The 22,719-nt window shown below is 50.0% G+C and overlaps 3 protein-coding genes across 5 annotated transcripts; 1 reads left to right on the top strand and 2 right to left on the bottom strand.

Annotated features, from left to right (window-relative positions):
- Nucleotides 1–77: 77 nt before the first annotated feature.
- Nucleotides 78–1,841, bottom strand: CST6 (cystatin E/M). Its single transcript, XM_033861119.2, has 3 exons — nucleotides 1,276–1,841; nucleotides 619–744; nucleotides 78–289 (listed from the first exon to the last, which is right to left on the bottom strand). The coding sequence occupies exons 1-3, from the start codon at nucleotides 1,513–1,515 to the stop codon at nucleotides 206–208; spliced, it is 450 nt and encodes a 149-aa protein (XP_033717010.1). The 5' UTR covers nucleotides 1,516–1,841; the 3' UTR covers nucleotides 78–205.
- A 5,491-nt stretch (nucleotides 1,842–7,332) lies between these two features.
- On the bottom strand, nucleotides 7,333–9,083 carry BANF1 (barrier to autointegration nuclear assembly factor 1). The gene is made up of 3 exons (XM_033861120.2): nucleotides 8,944–9,083; nucleotides 8,118–8,265; nucleotides 7,333–7,860 (listed from the first exon to the last, which is right to left on the bottom strand). The coding sequence occupies exons 2-3, from the start codon at nucleotides 8,238–8,240 to the stop codon at nucleotides 7,714–7,716; spliced, it is 270 nt and encodes an 89-aa protein (XP_033717011.1). The 5' UTR covers nucleotides 8,241–8,265; nucleotides 8,944–9,083; the 3' UTR covers nucleotides 7,333–7,713.
- Nucleotides 9,084–9,261: 178 nt separating this feature from the next.
- Nucleotides 9,262–17,246, top strand: EIF1AD (eukaryotic translation initiation factor 1A domain containing). 3 transcript variants are annotated; one of them, XM_033861116.2, is made up of 6 exons: nucleotides 9,262–9,639; nucleotides 10,294–10,468; nucleotides 10,612–10,720; nucleotides 10,823–10,931; nucleotides 11,104–11,151; nucleotides 15,813–17,246. In XM_033861116.2, exons 2-6 carry the CDS (start codon nucleotides 10,382–10,384, stop codon nucleotides 15,958–15,960), a joined length of 501 nt encoding a protein of 166 aa, XP_033717007.1. In that variant the 5' UTR covers nucleotides 9,262–9,639; nucleotides 10,294–10,381; the 3' UTR covers nucleotides 15,961–17,246. The 3 variants fall into 3 exon arrangements, with proteins under 3 accessions (XP_033717007.1, XP_033717008.1, XP_033717009.1); XM_033861117.2 differs by having other exon boundaries at nucleotides 10,265–10,468; XM_033861118.2 differs by lacking the exon at nucleotides 15,813–17,246 and adding an exon at nucleotides 11,712–15,399.
- The last annotated feature ends 5,473 nt before the right edge of the window (nucleotides 17,247–22,719 follow it).

The raw sequence follows: 22,719 nt of genomic DNA, 5'->3' as shown, positions 1-22,719 counted from the left end.
GGGGGTGTTGGGAGCTGCCGAGAGTGGGACTGGGGAACAGGAGAGGGAGGAAGAGTGAGGCACTCAGAAGAGACCAATGCAAGAAGCAGTGCTAGCAATTTATTGCTACATATATGGTCCAGGAACCTGACATGCCCTCCACCGACGCGCTCACTCCTGCCCAGACCCGCCCGCTCCCTCCCTCACCCAAGCCCACAGGGGTCTACTACAGGGTCACACAGTCGTGCTTTAGAAGTTGGAAGGAGTTCTGCCAGGGAACCGTAAGGATCTCAAAGTCACAGAGCAGCTTCTGCAAATAGATCATGAGGAAAGAAGGAGGGGTGAGCCCAGGCCCCAGGCCGCCTGCTGCCCACAGTCAGCCCTGTGCCTGCGGTGCTCCAGGATGCAAGGAGGAACATCAAGTTAGATGCCAGGACCAGAGCCCAGATCTTTCCAGCCCAGCCCCTCACTCCAGGGGGAGCCCCAGTCTGCTCCTCTCTGCACCTCACACTGCTCTCAAGGCTGAGTCATCCAGGAGGCAGGGACAGGGCCAGCCAGACCGATTCGAGCTGTACAACCCGAGGGCCCGGCCGCCGGCCACTGGGTGAGCTGATGCCTGGCTGGGGGCAGGGCTGTTACCTCCTGCTGCACCCCTGCGGCCAGGGGGCAGGTGGTGAGGTCTATGTGGTCTCCAGCCATGGCATTCTTCCGACAGGCCGTGCTCCCCATCTCCACGGTCAGGTAGTACTTGATGCCCGCCACCAACTGAGGCAGAGGTGGGGGCAGGTCAGGGGTGCCGGGGGACAACCTTTGACCTGGACCTCTCACCTCCCTCCATTTGCTCCCATCTCCCATTACCTTCCCTAGGACATATCCGGCACACTGCCTTTGGGATTCAGGTCTGGGAGGAGGGGAGAGGAAGGATGGGGAGGGGGCGGCAGGCAGTTCTGGTGGGGAGCCCTGGGGAGAGGGGCAGAGACTGGGCCACGCAGGAGGCTGAGACCCAAGTCCACACAACTGCCCCATCTCCCTCTCCCCCCCTCCCCAACTCGCCCATCCCGGCAGGGACTAGTGTGAGGCTAGTGAGGTAGCCATGCAAATTCAGGGTTGGATCTTATTCGAAATTTAGATATTCTGTTCCGCAAGAAGTTTTGGCATTAATTGGATTTTGAAAAATATGTTGTATTAAAATGCCATGCTGATTACTCTTGTGTCGCCCCCTCCATCTGCTGCCCGGCTGGGGTCGCGCTCGCCTCCCACGGCCCGGCCCCGCCCCGCCCCGCCGGCCGGGCGCACCTGGCTCTGCGCCCGGAGGATGGTGGTGTCGCGGAAGTAGTAGACGCTGTTGCTGCCCATGTTGTAGCTGGCCATGGCCGCCTGCGTCGCCTTCCGCACCTGCGGGTCGTTGGGCGACAGGTCCTGCCGCTCTCCGACCTCGCGATCCCCCGGCCGGGCCCGGGCGTCGCGGGGCAGCGCCAGGAGGCAGAGCGCGAGCAGGGCCAGGCCCAGCGGCAGCAGAAGGCTCGGACGCGCCATGGTTGCCGGCGTCGGTGTCCAGCCGCGGGCCCGCGCCGCTTTTACGGGCTGCGCGGCCCCGCCCGGCCCCGCCCGCCGCGTGCCTCCACCGGCGGGGAGGGATCGCCGGGCCTGGGCAAGGCCGCCTTCCGGGCGCCGAGGGGGACAAGCGGACAGCCCCGAGCACACCTGTGTATCACGACGCTGCGTGCCCTCCAGGCACACCTAGTCCGGTGAGGGCAAGGGCAAGGACAGCCCCCAGCAACAAGTGCCACCAGTGGGACAGTTCACAGAGGCCCATCACGTGTGAAATACCAACAACAGCTACCAGCAAGCTCTTAACTGTCTCCACTGTGTAGCCTTGGAGAAGTTACTTAACTCTCACGGCCTCGATTTCCGCCTCTGTGAAACGGGTTGCTGTGAGGATTCAATAAGTAAAGGGCTTAGGGGAGGCCAGGAGCTGTATAAACAGCAGGTAAGTAGGAGATGTTACTGCGCCGAGCGGGGCAATGTTTAACCCTCACAACCAGCATGATGTGGGGATCAGTAATGTTTCCACTTTACAGAGGAGTGAACAGGAGAAAGAGGGAACGACTGATTTTGCCCAAGGACACCGACTGGCAAAGAGTAAACGGTGACACTGGCTTTTGAGCCCCAGCAGTCTAAGCCAAATCTGTGCTCTCAAGCCAGACTGAACCCAAAGAATGAGAACTGGCCAGAAGGAGGTGTGTGGGTGGTCCCAGCTCTGCCGTTTACTGCCGGGGGGACTTCCAGCAAGTCCCTGGACCTCTGGGAGCCTCAGTGTCCTCATCTGAAGAAATGTGACAACTCTTGTCTTCTAAGGTTGTGCTGACAATAATGGCCTGAGACTGGGTCACCCATAGGTAAACTGGGCCTGTGCTGGAGGTACCAGCAATATAGGGCTATGATGTTTTTTGGAATAATCTGACAATCTATAAAAAACAGCATTGAAGTAGTCAACACGGGAGAAGTGTGGCTTTTGTTGGGATGTTTTAGAATTAGTATTTTAGAGTTCAGGGTCATTTGTACTTTTAATCACTTGTTGCCAGGGGGAGGTGGGGCTTTTTGCTCCTGGGACACAAAGATCTTATTAGTGCTTAGGGCCTCCAAGGATCTTACCTGGGGTTTGGGACAGGCTGTGGTTTTCAGTACCCAACAAAGTGTTGGTGCTTAAAAGTGTTGGTGCTTAATAAGTGGTAGCTATGATTGTGATGAATATTATGAGAAAGCATCCAGCATGCCCCCCGGCACCCCCACCAATTCTCGGCCTCTCAGAATCCCAGGGCCAGGAAAGGCACTGATTTCTCCCAGGGAGACCAGGACCAGTGTGGTCACTGCCCAGTCCAGCTACTACCCCACCCCCTCAGCCCAGCTGTGAAAAACAATCTTTGGATGCCAAGGGACAGTCTCAAGTTTGTTGTGGGCTCAGGTGTCTGCCTTAAAGGGACAGACCCATTTGTGTGAGAGCTGGCAAGAGCTTGGCTTGATGAGGAGGCCAAGGTCAGGCAGGAGCCCAACCCGAGAGAAGCTAGGAGTGGGGGAGTAAGAGGCCCAAGCCCACAGCCCAGGGGAGAGGTGGAGAGGTAGCCCCAGGGGGCTAGGAGTCTCCTTGGGTTCTCCCGGATCTGCTCTCCTGTTACTTGGAACTCAGCTGTGGCCACACTTAAACTCCAACAGCTCCCTGGGAAATAAGCCAAGGCCCAGTCTCTGACTCACCAAGGGCCAGTGGGTCCCCAGCTCACTTGCCCCTACTCTACCTGTTATTCCTTTGTGCTGACACCAGCAAATCTTTTGCATGCCAACCTAACAATTTTCAAAGACTTTTCACCCACTGGTCTGTTCTCGTAAGCACCCTGAGTAAGCATCATCCTCATTTTGCAGATGAAGAAAGTTAATCAGAGAGGTCAGGACACTTGTCTAAGGTCACTCACTCAGAAGTGGTGTCCTGGTGAGAAAAGAGGGATGGGGAAGGGAAATTAACAATTATCGGGCTCCTGATATGAGCCGGGCCTTGCACCAGGGACTCAACATATGTTCTCTCATCCTCATAACAGCTCTGCAGAAGCAGTGATTATTACTTTTTACAAGGAGGAAATGCAGGGTCAAAGGGGAAGGGTCAGGGGTGGGCGCTGGGGGGCAACCATGTGCCAGCATCCTAGTGTGTGAGTTCTGGACCACTCCACAGGGATATGAGGTCTGCTGTGCAGTGGGAGGCTCCCTGGGGGTGCGGGTGCCCCGGGAAGGGTTTTCCCAGGGCTGGGTCTCATCTGGAAAAGAGTCTTAGCCTGGACTCCATTCATGCTTAGTCTGGACCACTCTGGCTTCCAGAAGGAGGCCTGGGCCAGGTTTGAGCTCGGATGGGCCATCCCCACTGGCCACAGGACACGGCTTTCAGTTTTGCTGTGACCCAGACATCCCAACCCGGGTTGCCCACGGCACCCCTCTCTTGTCCCTGGCTGATGGGTCTTGCTGGCCAGGGTGGGCCCTCGATATCCCCTTCACCCCAGGATCATGTTACCCCGGGCCTTCACGCTGCTCCCAGAACCCTCTTCCTTGAACCTTAAGCTGGGCCGCAGTTATTCCCTGCCCAGGGCTCGTCTCCCCTTTCCTGATGGATCATGTCCTGGAAAAGGGGCTGTGTGGCAAGGAAAGCTGCGATCCGACCGTGATTAAAGCTGCCCTCTGGGGAGAAGCTCTCCCAAGTGCCCTGGGTTTTGCGTTCATTAGCTGGTTGAATCTTCACAAACCTGCACCAGCTGACAGAGGAGGAGACTGAGGCTCAAAGCAGTGAAGCAACTTGTTCCAGGTCGCACGGAAGGAACTGAGCACAGAGCCAGGCCTGGTGGGCTCTTTCAAGCTACCATCCTTCAAGGCCAGAAGTGACAGTAGAGAGAGCCCTGGGTCCCTGCAGAGAGGAGGCAACATGGAAGGGGGGTGCATGTACTTCACACCTTCTGGGCACGTACTTCACACGTACGCGTGTGACGGTCACGAGCACGTACTTCACACCTTCTGGGCTGCTACTGGGGCAGGTGGCAAGGTGAGTCTTGGGCTTGGGTTTGCCCTGTAGCCTCTCCCTACTTCCTCGCCAGGGGCAGCAGGACCCCTTCAGGACCCCGGAGTTCATGGGTTGGGTCCACCTCAAGCTTTGGGGCAGATCTGAGAACTCGTGATAGACTGGTTCAGGGCGTCAAGCTCTGGCTCGGGTGCAGCAGGGAGAAGGAAAACTGGGTCAATATTTGCTGATTTCCAGGCCCACCCATGTCTCCGGCCAGGCACATCCTGTCAGGCAGTGCGGGCTGACATCTAGATAACCCACCTCCTACCCATCCCCACCCAGGTCTGCTTTCTCCAACGTTCCAGGCCTCGTTCCCTTTGTCCTGCTGGCCGAGGTGGGGCTGGGTCTCTGAGAGGCTGCTGTCACAAGGAACATTCCAGATGCCATTGGTCTCCTACAGCTCCAGGACTGATGCGGGAAGTTGGGTGCGACGCACGAAGAAGACCAGATTGAGGGTTCGGGGCCCACCAACCTGTCACAGATACTGCCTGGGCCCGAGGGTGAGGTGAGAAGGCAGGCTTCAGCCCCTTCAGACAAAGCCTGTGCATGAGGCAGGGAAGCCTGTCCCACAGGGCTCCGCTGGGCGGCCCCCAGCAACCAGCAGGGACAGGAGCCACAGGAAGGGTGTCGTGGAAGAGGAGGGAGTCTCCATTACCTCACAGAGTGCCAGTGACCATGTGGCAGTACCAAGGCTGAGCAGGGAGAGGCCGTGGCCCTGCCCAGCCCCTGCCTAAGCACACCAGGCCTGTGTGACAGCATCACAGCACATGGGTCAAGGCTGAGGGGACTCCAAGGTGACCCTGGACCCAACGAGAGTAACATCAGAAACACAGTATGGCCTGAAACTCCAGGGACAGCCCACATTACCACCTCAGTCTGGTCTTCAGACTGGCACCCTCCCAGGCAGCAGCCTGTTAACACAAGCTGGGCCCAGGTCCGGCCACCTGGTGACCTTCCAGGGGGGCTTCTCACACTTCCCAGACCCAAACTTGCACTGAACCTTCATCTCTACTAATAACCATCATACTTTCTGAGTAATCACCTACTTGCTCTATCCTCAGGTCTTTTTGGTTTCCCTTTTATCTTTCTTCTACTGCTCTGAGACGTAGCTAATGTGCAGAGAAGTACACAGAACGTATCTGATCACCACCACACAGGTCAAAAAGTGGAAACTGCCACTCCCGGCCCCAAGTGCTCCCAGGCATTACACCCGCCTCCCTCCCCCAAAGGCAATCACTCCCAACTTCTTTTTCTTTACCATCGACTTCTGCAATAAGCATTTTTTTTTCCCCTCTAGTTTTACCACCCACGGAGATCCCTACATAGGGATCCAGCTGGGGGCCCTTATATACAAAGCTGCTGTGAAGTCGCTCAAGTGCTGGTGCAGGTGTGCGTGTCTTCAGTCACAACCCTGGGAGCGTAATTGCTGGCTCACAGGGTCTTCAGTTTTACTGGCAAACGCCCTTTTCCCCAACTGTTCATACCAATTTACACTCCCACCAGCTGGGTATCTGATCCTGTTGCTCCACTTCCTCATCGGCACTTGGTATCGTTTGACTTACAACTATACGTGAGCGTATGATGGCATCGTGTTTGCATTTCTGACTACGAATGTGATTGAACACCTTCTAACAGGCTTATTTACCACTTGGGGATTCCTCTGTGGCTGCCTTCCACGTCTTTTACCCATTATCCTGTTGTGTTGTCTGCTTTTTCTTGACTGCAGCTCTGAACTTGCTCCAGAGAGTCCTTTGTTGTCGATGTGTGTTGCAAATATTTCCAACCATGGGTTAGGCTCCTCACTTGCTTTATGGTATCTTTAGATGACAGAAGTTTCTATAATGGAGTTGAACTTAGCAACTTTTTCTTAATCTTTCCCTACCCTGAGATCATGAAAATCTTTTCATATTATCGCAATGTTTGTATTTATTATCTGTCATTTCTCTCCTTACCAGACTGTAAACCCTCTGAGGATAAACAAAGCTGCTGTGAACATTCGCTGAGGTGCCAGTGCAGGTGTGCCGGTGTCCTGAACAATTCCAGCACTGCATCTGATCCTTACAGCATCACTTTCCAGGAGGGGAAACTGAGTCTCAGAGAGGCCAAGCGCCATGACCAAGGAACACAGGGCTCTCAGGTTTCCATATTATGTTTTGAGGACCAGTCTTCCTCACCCATAGAAGAGGAAACAGTCACTTGTTATTGTGAAAGAAACAAGTGTTTGCAAAGATCTTAGCTCTGGACCTAGTTCATACCAAATCTTCAACGAAATAAAGATGAAAATATACCAGAAAAAAGTGTATCTCACTCAAGCCCCTACCCCAGTTGTGATGCTCACATTCTTTCTGCCTCCCTAAGAGAACAGGGCAGACTGCAAGAGCCCTGCCCACTCCTCCCAGAGGCCAGGAGAGCACAGGACAGTTGGCAGGTAAACCTTCACCCACATCCCAGCCACCCTTTTCCTAGTAGCTCTGACTGCCACTGACTTTTCCACCAGGTGCTACCTAGCCCAGCTGTTGACCACATGGACATCTGGATCCCAGGAAGGGATCAACCCACACTCTCTCCCACATTACTAAAGGACTGAGACACGCCAAGCCACCTGCCCAAGGCCCGTGTGGCCAGGATGGCTGCCCTCCAGAGTGGGAAGGAAGCTGCCAGTTTCGATCTGCACTGATAAGGAGGGCAGCAAACCTGGTCACTCCCGGAGGAATAGGCCACTCCCAGCCCGCCTGCTTCTCATATACAAAGCCCAGTCATGAAGGCCACTGACTTTATTGATTTAAAAAACTTTACAAGGACAGTGACTGTTTTGCCAGAAAGAGGGCCAAATGGCATAAAACAGACCAGAGGTGGGAGCAGGGGGGCGGGGACAGGGCCAGGAATCACTCAGAAAAGCTGGTAACTGCTGTCACGAAACTGGCAGGGAAAGGAAAAGGGGGATGCATGCAAGGATAAGAATTCCAAAAAAGTTGAAATGGTGAGGGGAGAGAACTCCCAAAAGACCCTGGAGTCCATGGGACGTGCGCACGACAACAGCAATCTTTTCCTTTGTAGAGGACGGGGGAGGAGTCCTCACTTGGCTGCAAACTCTGGAGACTCAGTGCTGGGGCTCGGGGTCGGGGGCTCCCCAGAGAGCATCACAAGAACGCGTCGCACCACTCTCGAAGGCACCCGAAGCAGTCCCGGGACTGCTTGGCGTTCGCACCGCACGTGTCCTTCAGCCATTCCCGGAAAAGATCTTCATCTTTCTTTAGCACCAGAAACTGACCAAGGACCACATAGGCCTGCAAGATGGGCAAAGCAAAAGGCGGGCTGCTGAGCGCTCTGTAGAACTAAGACAAGAAGGCCACTTCCGTGCCGCTCCCAGCACAGGAGCCCAGGAGCCCAGGAGCCGGGGCAGGCGCCAGCCTGCGGGCTCTGCAGATCTCACACCACCGCCCATCCCCAACAGGTACACGCACTCTCCTCACTCCCCAGCTGCGGGGATGCACTGTAGTCGGCCACCCCCAGCCCTCCCCGGCTGCACGCAGCCGCCCCACACCTTGTCAAAGCCCCTTTCCTCCAGCTTCTTGCCCAGGACTTCGCCAATCCCGGCCAGGCTTCCCACTGGCTTTTCCCCCATGGGCTCTGCCACGAAGTCTCGGTGCTTTTGGGAGGTTGTCATCTTGATCAGGCTTAATCTGGGAATCCTAAGAAAAGGGAAGTTACGGCTAAAAACCCGGGAACTCTCGAAAGCCCACTGGCAATCTCACAGTAAAAGACAGCTAGAGCATCCGTTAGGAAGGCTTTCTCGATTTCCCCCAGTTTACCGATGAGAAAACAGAATCAAGAAAAGTCTTTTCCTCACTGTTCAAGAGAAAGGTCTCTGCCACTCCCTGCGGGAGCTGCGTTTTGATACCGCCCCACAGAAGAAACTATCCTGCCCTAACAGGTGGCGCACGCAGGACAAAGAGCGTCGTTCAGTACCCAGAGCCCATCCTAAAGCTGTCACTGCTCTGTGACCTTGGCTGGGCAAAGGCGGCACTGACCCAGAATGGAACGACCACCTGGCCCGAAAAGCAAATGAAGGGCTCTCCCACCCGCCCCACTGGCTGTTCACAGAGCGAAGGCGTAGCGGGAGCGCACACACCCGCTCAGCCAGCCCCTCAGCCTCCACGCCACCAGCCCCCTCCGCGTCCCACGCCGCCGGGCCCGCCCCAAACGCGCCGCGCCCCGCCCCCTCCCCGTGCCGCAGCGAGCCCTCCCACAGGGCACGTCCGAAAGCGCATCCTCTGGCCCGTCGCAGCACTTGCGGCCCCTCCTCTCTCCCTCCTCCCTGCGCCTCCTCCGACCTCCAGCCCGGGCCTTGCTCCGCGGCTCGCACTCACCCACAGCTCCGGTTCCGTAACGGGTTCTCCCGCCACCCGGCTGCTCCCGCCGATCCCTCAACCCACTAGAACTTTCTTCCACTTCCGCTTCCGGGTCGCTTCAAGGGCCGCCTTAAAAAAAAAAATCTACATTGGGCACTTCTAGCCGCTTAGAATCACCGAGTTGAGGCACCACCCCCCCCCACCACCCCGGACCTCGAGGGCGCCCTTAGTAGGCGCTCCTTTCCGGTTCCTTCGCGGGAGGCCGGGCTGCCTTCTGTGGTCTCGCTTCTCGGGAAGCATTTCCGGTCTCAGGGAGCAGAGGTCTGTGACAAGAAAACTTTATTTCTCTGCTGCACGGCATCCGGAACCTAAAGGACTTACCCTTGGCCGACCTGATGGTGGGAAGAGTTAGAGGGACGGACAAGGAGAGAGACGTGGCCGGGAGACTTCCGGGAGAGCGCCGGAAGTACGGTGTGCGACTCAGGCTGACACGCGCCGTTCTCCTCGCCGTCGGGCTTGCGAAAGTCTGACGGGAACCGGAGGCGTAGGAGACCCGAGTCCAAGACGACTCCACTGTCGTGACCGCCGACAAGTCCTTTTTCTGGGCTTTCATTGGCTCAGCTGCGAAGTGAGTCGTGGACGAGTCGATCTCAGCGTCCAGCCTGGAGAGCGGGGTCTTTTCAGGCAGCGCCCGTGGGATTCGAGGGCCAGAGAGTAAGTATGGGGCTTTCTCTCTGAGCGTTTTTCCTCCGTAATAGGGAGGCAGGAGGGCAGGTGTCGGCAGCTAGGGATGACACGTCGGAGTTTCCTTTGGAAGCCATCAGTCTCCTGAGTACGCATTAGTCCTTGTTTTTTCAGTACCCAAGTCAGAAACAGTAGATGTCGAAGACCAAGCCAGCCTACCCTGACCTTTAATTAACTCGTTCCTGACTTGGATTCTCCTAACTTGTCTGTGTCTGTACTGTGCTGAGAGATTGAGCATCTGTGTTGTGTGGTTGTGCTGCACCTGGGATGTACAAGCATGTTGAGGAAGAAATGGTTTATCTTACTCCTTCCCCAAGTGGTTGCCAGAATGATTGATTTTTCTAGAACACGTATTTATTTTTTGTGGTTATGTCAGTACTTAAGAATAATACGAGTTTTTTTACGTGCCTCACACTGTGCTAAGTGTTTTGCTTACGATTATTTTTTTTTAATAACTGTGTTCTGAGTTAGCTACTGCTTTTCTCTGAGGTCTAGAGAAATTGAACAGCCAGGAAATAACCAAGGTAGGGTTTGAATCCAAGCAGTTGGATTTCAGAGCTCATGTTCTTAACCAGGACACTGTGTCACTCCTCAGTAAAAGGCCTCTCCCCATCTTCAAAACAGTCGTGCACTCTGAGCCTGCCATCCAAGAAACTCAGGAGGAGGAGTTGATAGTCTCTGCATCCCTCACCGCCCTGGGACAGGACCCAACATGTCTCAGGCCACCAAGAGGAAGCATGTGGTGAAGGAGTTGCTGGGGGAGCACATGGTGCCCTCCGACCAGCAGCAGATCGTGAGGGTAAGTGACATTGGGGACCAGCTGCTCTGCCCCCGCTCTCCACTCCTGTTGGGCCCCTGGGGTGGGGGCAGGGTGCACCACAGCTCAGTGGGTGTTGGAACCGGCTGATGAGGCTGACTGGTAATTGGTCTCTCCTGGACCAGGTACTCAGGACCCCAGGGAACAATCTGCATGAGGTGGAGACAGCCGAGGGGCAGCGCTTCCTGGTGAGCATGCCCTCCAAATACCGCAAGAATATCTGGATCAAGAGAGGTGAGAGGGGCAGCCCTTTTGGAGACAGAACCGTTTCCTATGGCCTCAGCTTCCACCACTGCAAGCAGGACTGACTGTGCTTTTTCTCCTCTCTACCTGCAGGGGACTTTCTCATTGTTGACCCTATCGAAGAGGGAGAGAAGGTGAAGGCCGAGATCTCCTTTGTGCTCTGCAAAGACCACGTGCGCTCTTTGCAGAAGGAGGGGTTCTGGTAGGATGGTCCCCTTGGTCACTGGCTGCCCTACTTCTCTGGAGGATTTACTTCCTAGTTGTGGATTTGGGGGAGGGAAGATCATGGCATCTCAGGCAGGAACAGCTGGAAACAGCTTTTTTGCTGAGGAGTTTCTCTGTCCTTTCTTACTTTGGCTCTTCTCTTGGCACAGGCCTGAGGCCTTCTCCGAAGTGGCTGAGAAACACAACAACCAGAACAGGTGAGGCACAAGTCCTGGGGTAGGGAAGACAGAAAATGGGGCTTCAGGCCTTGGTACCTTGAGGGGAAATAGAACCTTCCTTCATTCCTACACAGGGTGCCTGGTGAGAGCTTCTAAATTTGTGGTTGAAAGTATGATTTAAAAGTCAGATCCCCTGGGTTAAAGTTTCGGCCTTGCGAGTTATAACTGAGTGACCTTAAGCAGGTTAACCTATAAAATGGGAACTTTGTAAGGGTTAAAGAGAATAATGCTTGTAAAATTGCTGAGCATAGTACCTGGTAAGCAGTGTGGGTTCATTGAGTGTTGGTTGTAGTAGAATCATTATTATTAAAGTCAGTAGCTCTAGCAAATTTTTTTTTTTTTTCTAGCAAATTTTTGAGGTGAGGGTGAGGAGGAGGTAGTTTCTTGCCGCTTTTTCTTGGCCAAGTTTCCTGCGATTCTCTCTGTGTCTGACTCGCTGAGCCCTGACTGCTTGGCCATATGGTCCTCCTTTTTGTGGGGCTTCTTGGTTTTCCCAGAAGGCCTTGGGCTAATTGTCCTTTCCCCCCACCCCGATGCAGACAGGCTCAGCCAGAACTCCCAGCTGAGCCACAGTCATCGGGAGAAGAGTCCAGCTCTGAAGGTGATGCTGACCTTTTTGTTAACACCAACCGCAGACAGTGTCATGAGAGTGAGGAGGAGAGTGAAGAAGAGGAGACAGCCTGAGACCCCGGGACCCTCTTCTCCTCCTGCTCAGGGAATAGTCCTTGGCTGCTCTGAGCTTGGACATGCCCAGGAGCCTCTGTGGATCTTTCCCCCTGGATGGGGACAAGGCAGGGCCCTTCTCTGAACTGACTTTCTGACATAGGAGAATTAAACCCCTGGTGGGTGGTGACTTACGCTGGTGTCGGAGTGGCTCTTTGGAGGAAGGAGGGACATGTGATAAAGTTAAAAACTGCTCCTAGGTGGTGTCCTCATGGGCAGGTGGACTGAATGGGCAGGAAATGGGAAATGGCTGGAATCTTTCCTAGTTTCTCCCTCTCTCGTCGGGCACTTAGTAAGTGCCAGGCCCTGTGTGCTTCCTTGCATGTACTTAGTAAGTGGGAGCATTTCCACCTCATTGCCTGCTTGCAGTTAGTACTGGTTCAGGCATTCAGGATCACAGTGGGGCTTAGTGCCCATCTGCCTTTACGAGACCCTCAGGATGAATTTCACAGTGCCTCGTGAGCTGTTCTCCCTGCCTTTCTAGTCACTTGTGACTGCAGGAGCGCCCACCTCCATGCTGCTGTGTACATCCCCTGGTTGGTGGCCTCCTCGTGGCTACTCAGACCGTCAGTCCTCAGCCCTCGTGCAAACCACATCATCCCACTTCTCCTTAGAAGCTTTTTACCTCTGACTGTGCATTCTCCCTCTTCATTGCTGGCATTCACCTTTTAGTCACTGCTCAGACGTTGAAGTTTACCTCCTGGCTTAGAGTCTTCTACTCGTGCTTCCATCACTGTTTTTCTACATCCCATGGATGGGCCCGTTCAACACTGTGGCCACCTAGGTCCTTGATGTCCCCATCACTAATGCCCTTGTCTTCTATTTCAGGCCTGTTGCCTATATCTGTAGTCACTCTCTGGACCCCTGACGTCACTAGAAATTGCAACGCCATTTGAATTCAAAAACCTGTACAATCATCACCTCCAGGCCTCCTTGCTCAACTACCACCCCTCCCGCCCCCCCATAGAAATTCTTTATCTTCATCTTCCAGCCCTGCCACATTCTCACCATCATTCTCCTATCTTCACTTCCTTCCCTGTGCAGCATCAATTCCGTGGTCTACACCCTGTACTCCCTTTCTTCCTCCATCGTGTTCATCTAGTAAAACCTAACCTTGGGTCAACCCAGTCATTCACCTCTGTGCCTGTACGCAAGTAAGTGTCAGAGAAAATAGCCAACCTGGTTCATTACGAATTTTTACCTTAAAGTCGTAATTACAAACCTCAGATGGCCACGCAGCACTGCCTGGCAGATCTACCCTGGGATGTCGTATTAGAAAACTTTTTTTTTTTTTTTTTTACCAAATCCCTCTTAGCCTGATAGTTACAGACTGCAGCTCATTCTTCATTAAGAAATAGTAACCATTGGAGGGAACTTTTACCTCTCTTGTTACCAACCCTACAACTGTGCTCATGGATCTTCCTGTCATTTTACTGCCCATTGTAATCCAGTGGGACTTAAGCCTTTCCTCTCGTGCTTTGGAGCCTGTCTCTCTTTACTTAAGGAGTTTTGGTGAGTTTTGGTTTTTGTCATCCTGTGTACTGGGTATGTTAGCATCAAAGGTGCTATACAATCTCCCATCTGAAAAACAACCAGAAAAAAAACCTGTCCCTGATCCCACATCCTCTCCAGCTACCACTTCATTTACCTGCTCGTCATTCACTCTTTTACGCTTGCTTAGTGTAGTCTTAAATACGTATATACACGTGTGTGTATGCTTACATGTGTATATACGCACGTATAGAAATGTGTGTATATACATTCGTGAGCAAAAAATTAACCAGGTAAGTTGAAGATGTGAGTGTATTTTTAACTCATCTGAAGTTTATTTTTGTATGGAAGATGGCTAATTTTTTTCCCTAAAGGGCTAGCCACTTGTCCCTATACCATTTATTGAGTGGTTCATTCTTTGCTCACTGGTTCAAAATACTTTTTTTAAAATAAATGAAATTCCCGCATATATATGGATCTCTTTGGAATCTGGCACACTGATTGTGTGTGCACACGCCATATTTTATAGCATGATTGATAACTCATTCTCCCTCACCCTTGCCCCATCGTTCCTTGGAATTTTCCTGTTTTCTTTTACATAAAAACTTTAGGATGAACTGGTCATTGCATTTAAAAGTTCTGTTGCAATTTCCATTGGCGTGGTTTTAAATCTCATAGTTTGATTTGGAGAGGAGTGGTACTTAACGGTTGTTTTTGATCTTCCTATACAGAAATTAGTTATGTGTGTTCTTTTATAAGATGTTATCTTCTGGGAATTCCCTGGTGGTCCAGTGGTTAGGACTCTACACTCCCACTGCAGGGGGCACTGGTTTGATCCCTGGTTGGGGAACTAAGATCCTGCAAGCCATGCGGCCAAAAAAAAAAAAAATGTTGTCTTCATATGGGTCTAGTTCAATGTAGTCTTAAGAATTTCAGAGCTATTTGTTGTTATCGATGTGTTCTTTTGAAATTACATTGCCAACTATCACTGGCAGGTAGGAAAGCTGTTCATCTCTGTGTGCCCACCTATTTATCTAACTGAATTCTCATTAGTTCTAAGAGTTCTTCAGTTGATTCTCTTGGCTTTCTGGATAGAGTGTCAAATCATATTCTACCAGCGGCAGTTTCATCCTCTCCTTTACACTCATTTCTTTTCCTTGTGAATTGTGGAGGCCAGGACTTCCAGTATAATGTTGAATGCCACCCTTGTTTGTTCCTCTCTTAGTGAGAATTGTTCTCATGTTTCATCATGAAATATTATTCTTGCTTTGAGTTTCTGGTTGATAAACTTCATTAGGCTGAAGATGTTTCCTTCTGTACCCAACTTACTGAGTGTTTTTTTCCTGTATTCAACAGTGATGAATTTTGACATTTATGAGATAGTCAAAAGATTTTTTTTATTATTGCACTGATTTACATGATTAGGTTTCCTGGTGTTGAACCATTCTTGAATTCTGATGTAAACTCTGCTTAGTTTTACATTTATTTATTTAGGATTTTTGTGTCTATCCTTGGGCCAATTTCATTTTTTATTTTAATGATTTCTGTGTCCCATTTTGACAACAGCATTATGCTAGCCTTGTAGAATGGGTTTGGAGACATTTAATCTTTTTCTTTGGACTGGAGTAATTTATAGAAAAGGAGTTGTTTTGGGACTTCCCTTGTGGCACAGTGGTTAAGAATCCTCCTGCCAGTGCAGGGGACACAGGTTCAATCCCTGGCCCAGGAAGATCCCACATGCCGCGGAGCAGCTAAGCCCATGCGCCACAACTACTGAGCCTGCGCTCTAGAGCCTGCGAGCCGCAACTACTGAGCCCTCGTGTCACAGCTACTGAAGACCGTGAGCCTAGAGCCCGTGCTTCGCAACAAGAGAAGCCCCTGCGACGAGAAGCGTGCATACCGCAACGAAGAGTAGCCCCGCCTCGCCACAACTAGAGAAAGCCTGTGTGCAGGAATGAAGACCAAATCTAGCCAAAAATAAATTTATTAAAAAAAATTTTTTTTTAAAGAAAAGGAGTTGTTTCTTCAGGGTTTGATTGAATTTTAATTATAAAATCTGTGCTTGATTCCTTTTTTAAGGGTAGATCTTTGCCTTGTAATTTTTCTGTGGCATTTTATTCAAGTTTTCTATCCTTGAGTCAGTTTTGATAATGTATATATTTTTAGAATTGTGTGTTTTTTGTATATTTAAGCCTTTTTTTGCAAAACATCATGCGTACTATTTGTATCATTTGGGACTGTCTTACTTAAAAGTGACAAAAGTCTAATTCAAACCAGCAGAAGCAAACAAGAGCTCATTGTTCTGCAGTCTCAGGGCAGAGCTTTAGGCAGAGCTGACCTAGGCCAGCATAATTTCGTCAGGGCTCTCATTTATTTCTTGGATTGTCTGTGCTCCTCTTGGTTCAGCAATCTCTTTCTCCCTATAGGTTTTTTCTTCAGGAAGCTCCAGTTTGCACTTGGTCCTGGCAGACAAAGAGTTACTTCTTCGGGATCCATGAACTTCAGGGAAGACCGACTGGTCTTGCTCTGGTCACTTGCCCTCTCCTGGCAACCACTCTGGCCAGGGCTGAGTAGGGGGAATAAGGGGAGGCGAGATGAACCTCCCTGATCCATATGACATGCGTTTCCCAGGGAAGAGAGAGGTTCTTTTACCCAAAAAGGGGGCAAGGGGTGAGAGCAGATAAAACAACAAACATTTGTGGCTTTTGTTTTGGCGAGGGTTTTTTTTTTTGGCCATACTGTGCAGCTTGTGAGATATTAGTTCCCCAACCAGGGATTGAACCCCAGGGCAGTGAGAGCACCCCGGAGTCCTAACCACTGGACTGCCAGGGAATTCCCAAAACAACAAACGTTGTCCTGAATTCTGTGTATTTTGTTTTCTTTGACTAGCTTTGCAAGATACCTGTCTACTTTATTAGCCTTTTCCTTCTGTTTCTTTGGGGTTATTTGCTCATTCTGACTTCTTGGGTTGTATGCTTAGTTAATTAATTTCAGACTTGTTTTCTAGTACATTTAGGGCTAAGAATCTTCTTTTAAATACTCCTTTGTTTCCTGCTTTTTTTTTTTGGCCGAGCCGCATCGCTTGCGGGAATCTCATTTCTCCGACGAGGGATTGAACCCAGGCCACGGCAGTGAAAGCACTGAGTCCTAACCACTGGACCAGCAGGGAATTCCCTGTTTCCCACTTTATCGGGTGTACTTGTGTGATTTGGGGGGGCATTGTATCTAAGCATGGCCTTCTGTTTTTCTCCAGCCCTCAGTGATTCTGTGATCTACCTAATAACCTCTTTTTTCTTCCTAAAACCTTTTAATCTCGACTTCCTCTGTTATCAGCCATTCAACTCCTGGGGGTCATACCTAGGAATTCTGATGGAGGTAGAGTCCTTGTATTCTGTATACTGTTCCCCTTTGTCATTCTCCAAAGTTGAATTCCACCTCTATTCTCCCAACTTAGTAGCGGAGTCCAACCATATATGTATAGATGTCCCCGAATGAGCTGGCTTTTAGGAACCCTCCTTCCCCAATGCCAATGCCAGTCCATGTGATCTGTTGCCTAATAGTACTGACCCCTGCTGCAGTTAGGTTTAAGACTTGTAGCCCGCCAGACTCCGCACGTCTATCACTTTACGACCAACCTTTACAGCCAGGTCATGTCCATCGGAGCCCCCCCCCATGCAGCCCAGCTCGCTTTCCTCCCTTGTCATCCAGCCACACATATATGTGTGCCAAGGAGCACCCATGGCACTCTGAGCTAGCCGCATGGTTTTTCTCTTGTAATATGTAAACGTGGTGAGATATCTTGACACAGTTTCTCATGTTGAGACATCCTTGCATTCCTGGAATAAAATAGCCATGATACATTTTTCAGTGTATTGCTGGATTTGGTTTTCTGATGTTTGGGAGGATTTTGGCATCCAGGTTCATAAGTGAGATGGTTTAAGCTTTTCCTTTCCTGTGTTGCCCTTGTCTGGGTGGTTTTGTTTTGTTTTGTCAAGGTTATGCCAACCTCGTAAAGTGAATTGGAGAATGTTCTCTCTCATTATTAGTGTTTGTGTAAGATTGGGATTTTACACTTCTAAAATTTTTGGTAAAACTGCCTGTGCCTGGCATTTTCGCGGTAGGTTTTTTGTTTGTTTGTTTTGTTTTGTTTTTGTTTTTGTTTTTTTTTTGCGGTGCGCGGGCCTCTCACTGTTGCGGCCTCTCCCGTTGCGGAGCACAGGCTCCGGACGTGCAGGCTCAGTGGCCATGGCTCACGGGCCCAGCCACTCCGCAGCATGTGGGATCTTCCCGGACCGGAGCACGAACCTGTGTCCCCTGCATCGGCAGGCGGACTCTCAACCACTGCGCCACCAGGGAAGCCCTCGCGGTAAGTTTTTAACTCTAGATTTTTATTGAGTGTAGGATTGCTCGGGTTTCTGTTCTTGAGTCAGTGATATTTTCAAGAAAAAATATTTTCTTATTTTATCTGTGGCACAAAGTTATTTGTAGAATTGCCTTTTGTTCATAATCTTGGCTGTATCCAAAGTTATATCCCCTTTTTTATATCTAATACTATTTTTTTGTGTTTTTTCTTTTTTAATCTTGTCGATCTTGGCAGAAGTTCATTTATTACTCTCTTCAGGGCACTGGCTTTTTTTTTTTTTTTTTTTTTTTTTTTTTGCGGTATGCGGGCCTCTCACTGTTGTGGCCTCTCCCGTTGCGGAGCACAGGCTCTGGACGCGCAGGCTCAGTGCATGGCTCACGGGCCTAGCCGCTCTGCGGCATGTGGGATCTTCCCGGACCGGGGCACGAACCCGTGTCCCCTGCATTGGCAAGCGGACTCTCAACCACTGCACCACCGGGGAAGCCCAGGGCACTGGCTTTTTTGTTATCATTCCTCATTGTTAGTTTTTTTTCTATTTCATTAATTTCTGCTCTTACCATATTTCTCCTTATACTGCCTTCGGGTTTATTCTGTGGTTCTTTTTCTAACCCTTTTGGTTTGGTCCTTAACTCATTGATTTTCAGCTCTACCTCCTCCCTCCCCACAAAACTAGTTAGGGAATTTTCAAATCTGAAGAAAAAGTAAAATAATTATAAAATAAGTACCTGTGTACCCTTCAACAGGGTCACTAATTTATAACATTTTGTCATGTTCTACTTCTCTATACATACAAAACACATAGGTTTTGCATTTAGTTGTTACATCTCTTTGGCCTCTTAATTTAGAATAGACTTCTTAACATTTTTTTGGTTTATTTTTCATAAAATAGACTTTTTAACAAGTTCAGGCCAGTTTTCTTATAACAAATGTCCTGGGTTTGGATTTGTGTGATTATTTTTGTATGCTTAGATTTGAGTTAAACAATTTTAGCAAAAACCTAGAGCTGATGTGCTTTGACCACATCACCAGGTACAGAGATGATGTTCATCTATTGCAGATCACAAGGCACGTGATACAGGATGTCCAACTATTGGTGATGCTAATTTTGATCACCTGGTTAAAGGGATGGCTTCTAGGTCATTTTCTTATGAAGGTATTATTTTCCCTTTGTAATTAGGTAATCTGTGGGACAGTCTTACCTTTTAAGGCTAAAATTTCCCTTAATGCAGCTCTATAAGTATTTGTATTTGGTTTTGTTTTTTTTGTGTGTTGAAATTTTTTTGTGTATGAATTTTTCATAGCCGTTAACAACTCCCCATTTGCCCTTCCTCCAGTCTCTGACAACCACAATTCTATTGTACCTTCTGTTTCTTTGTTTTGTTTTTTTTTTCTTTTCTTTTGGCTGTACCACGTGGCTTCAGGATCTTAGTTCCCTGACCAGGGATTGAACCCAGGCCCTTGGCAGTGAGAGCATGAAGTCCTAACCGCTGGCCCGCCAGGGAATTCCCTACTTTCTGTTTCTATGAGTTTGACTAGATACCTCAGATAAGTGGGCTCATTCAATAGTTGCCTTTTTGTGACTGCCTTATTTATTTCACTTTGTGTAATGTTCTCAAGGTTTATCCATGTCATAGCATATGCCATAATTTCCTTCCTCTTTAAGACTGAATAATATTCCATTGTTTGTATGTGCCACTTTTTTTTTATCCAAGAGTCGGTGGACTCTTGGATTCTTTCCACCTTTTACCTGTTGTGACTAATGCTCTTATGAACATGGATGTACAGATCTCTCTGAAACCTTGCTTTCAGTTCTTTTGGATATATACCCAGAAGTGGAATTGCTGGATCACAGGGCTATTTTTAATTTTTTAAGGACCCACCGCCATACTGTTTTCCATGGTGGCTGCACAAGTTTGCATTCCCCACCATCAGTGCACAGGGGTTCAAGTTTCTACACTTCCTTGCCAATGCATTATTTTTTATTTGTTTGTTTGCTAGTAGCCATCCTGATAGGTGTGAAATATCTAGTATTTTAATTATACTTTAGTTTTGAGTGTTTTTAAATTTCCATCATGATGCCTTTTTTGATCCATAAATTTTTAAATTTTTTTTTAATAAATTTATTTATTTATTCTTGGTTGCATTGGATCTTTGTTGCTGTGCATGGGCTTTCTCCAATTGTGGCGAGCGGAGGCTGCCCTTCATTGTGGTGCACGGGCTTCTCATTGCGGTGGCTTGTCCTGTTGTGGAGCACGGGCTCTAGGCCCGCGGGCTTCAGTAGTTGTGGCTTGTGGGCTCTAGAGCGCAGGCTCAGTAGTTGTGGCGCACGGGCTTTAAGTTGCTCCGCGGCATGTGGGATCTTCCCGGACCAGGGCTCGAACCTGTGGCCACTGCATTGGCAGGTGGATTCTTAACCACTGTGCCACCAGGGAAGTCCCCGCACCTTTACTTCTGTCTTCCATATCTCTTAGCTTTTCTTTTACATTTTAAAAATTCTCAGTCCTTCTTTAAAGATTTTCTCAATCTGGTCTTCCAATTGACTGATTCCTAAACTGTGTCCCTTCTATTGTGTATCCTGTCTATTGTGTTCTTTATTTCAGCTCAAGATGAGTTCTCTAGCAGGTTTAAACTACAAGTGACTGTACTGGAATTTTCCTTTATAGAGAACTCTGGGATCCAGTGTCTAATACACTTTAGCAATAGCCCCCTGGGGGAGTGAGTAGACCAGGCTTCAAGGCCACTGAAATTTGGCCAGCACGCACGTGTCTATCATGTTCTGAGAGGATACGCGTGAAATTCTGGAGTGTGCACTGCTCAGCAGCAGGAAGAAGTTCACAAATGCAAAAGCCCTGGGGCCAATAAGTACTGGAGGAATATAATTTCCAAAGCTGAGACGAATTCCATGGGGCTGAGTGTCAGGGCCCCTGCACACTGGTCTCGTCTGGTGACCCAGTTTAAAGGCTTTAAATGTGGAATATGCTGCCTCCAATGTACAAAGAAGCCAAATTGGTGTAGGGCCTCTTTGTAGTTTGAGGAAAAGGACAGCAATTTGTCCTTAGTAGTTGCCCAGATAGCCCCTTAGGAAATTCCTTGGGTTGCGGGACCCTGGATTTTGTCTTCATTCAAGGCCCAACCAACTCTGCTTACCTGTGTCTGAGGAGCACGTAAAGCAGCATGGGCAGTTTCCTCAGTAGGAACCACTCTCAGAATATCATCAATGTGAGGGAAAGTCGGGACGCCAACAGTGGCTCATGTGCTCACGTGTGATGCATTGATGACATACTTGGGGGAATCCAGAATCCCTATGGAATGTGTCAAGGCCCATTGTGCACCTTGCCTGGCGACATAGAGGAATAAACCGTTAGCAGTGCCCAAGGCTGTCTCCCAGGTGGCAGCAATTTCTTCAGTTATTGTTACGATAGAATCTGGTGATGCTAAAATATCCACTTCTTTAGGTAACCTTTGCTCGTTCACAGTGAGGTGCCAAGCACCCGAAACCCTTGTTTCTAGCCAGTGCAGCTTGTTGAGCATGGAGACAGCGCTGTGTATCACTCCGTTGTCATGAATTTCTGTATGAGAAGGGTACTCTTTTTCTTCCTGGGGTTCGAACTGCATGACCTTGGCCAAAGTGAGAGGGGTGTAATCAGTTCCTGGCTCCACATTCAGTCAACGTTCATAGAAGCTGCCAGCAGGGTCACAATAAGCACGTCCACCAGTAAGTCAGCACTTGCCCTGGGTTGCAGGAGCCCAACGGGTCCACTCGGATGATACAATCCAGTAACACAGTAGCAGTCTCAGTCCAAGCATAGGGTGCGAGGGCCCCAAGAGCAATTGCGACTGGTTAGCCACTGGTAACAAGTTCCACAACAGAAGAGGGGAGTTCACTTACCCAGGCGTTAGTCTCCCAACCCTCAGCACACAGACTGGAGTATGTGCTCAAGAGCACTTGGAGAGTGGTGGGGAGCTGCCCTAGTCCTCTTTCAGTTCTAAAGGACCCAAATCAGGGTGCAGAGGAACTCATACAGCAGTATCTGCCCTGACTGATCTGTCTCACACAGAGCTTTGCGGGAGGGGGCCTCTGCAGGGAAATCCTCCCCTTTTTCAGTTTCCCTTTCTGTCGAAGGCTGACAAGTCAGACACATTTTGGGACCCCCTCCTGTCTCCGCCCACGCCCGCAGGGGAGCATATATTGACACAGAGGGCAATTTTGCCTTTCTTAGTGTCCCCAGAGCAGGTGTACAGAGGAGGGAAAGGGCAGGGGTCTGAGGAAGGGCAGGTAACGTGGTCTCACTGGGCAGGGCCATGTTGTCTGGCAGGTACAGGCCTGGAGTGCCAGCCTAGGGGGTTTTGATGGGAGTCACCTGAGATGGCAGGACCTGGTGCGTCAGGAGTCAGAGAGGGGGAAATGGGTGTCACAGGAAGGGCTGGGACCCACCGGAGTGAAGACCCCGAGTGAGGCTGACTACCCAGGGCATTAGGGCCTCGCAGAAATGGCCGTGGGGGAGTGACTTTGGCTCTCACCTCCGCCCTGTGAGCGAGGACAGCCATCTCCATCCTATACCAAGATGAAGACATTCAGAGCAGCAGAATATGGTAGTTTATCACTAACAGACAGAACTTCTAGAAGACAAACTTCAGAAAAAATTGAAAATGACTCCAGAGGAGAGATCTGAGCGGCAAGAAGGAACAAGGAACAAGTTCATTAATGATGATGATGTCTGACTAGGGGGTGGTTCTTAGAAAGTCAAGATAAGGTCCTGGAGGATAAAAACACCTAAGAATAGGGACTTCCTTGGCGGTCCAGTGGTTAGGACTCTGCGCTTGCACTGCAGGTGGCACCAGTTCCATCCCTGGTTGGGGACTAAGATCCCGAAAGCCATGTGGCCAAAACTAAAAAAAAACAAAAAAACAAAACCCATGTAAGGATAGAGAGGGAGCAATCATAATTAAAGGGTTCTAAAGGCCTGTAT

This window comes from Tursiops truncatus, chromosome 8, assembly GCF_011762595.2.
Source record: "Tursiops truncatus isolate mTurTru1 chromosome 8, mTurTru1.mat.Y, whole genome shotgun sequence".
NCBI lineage: Eukaryota > Metazoa > Chordata > Mammalia > Artiodactyla > Delphinidae > Tursiops > Tursiops truncatus.
The sequence above is the reverse complement of the archived record's forward strand: the minus strand, read 5'-3'. Positions and strand labels throughout refer to the sequence as shown.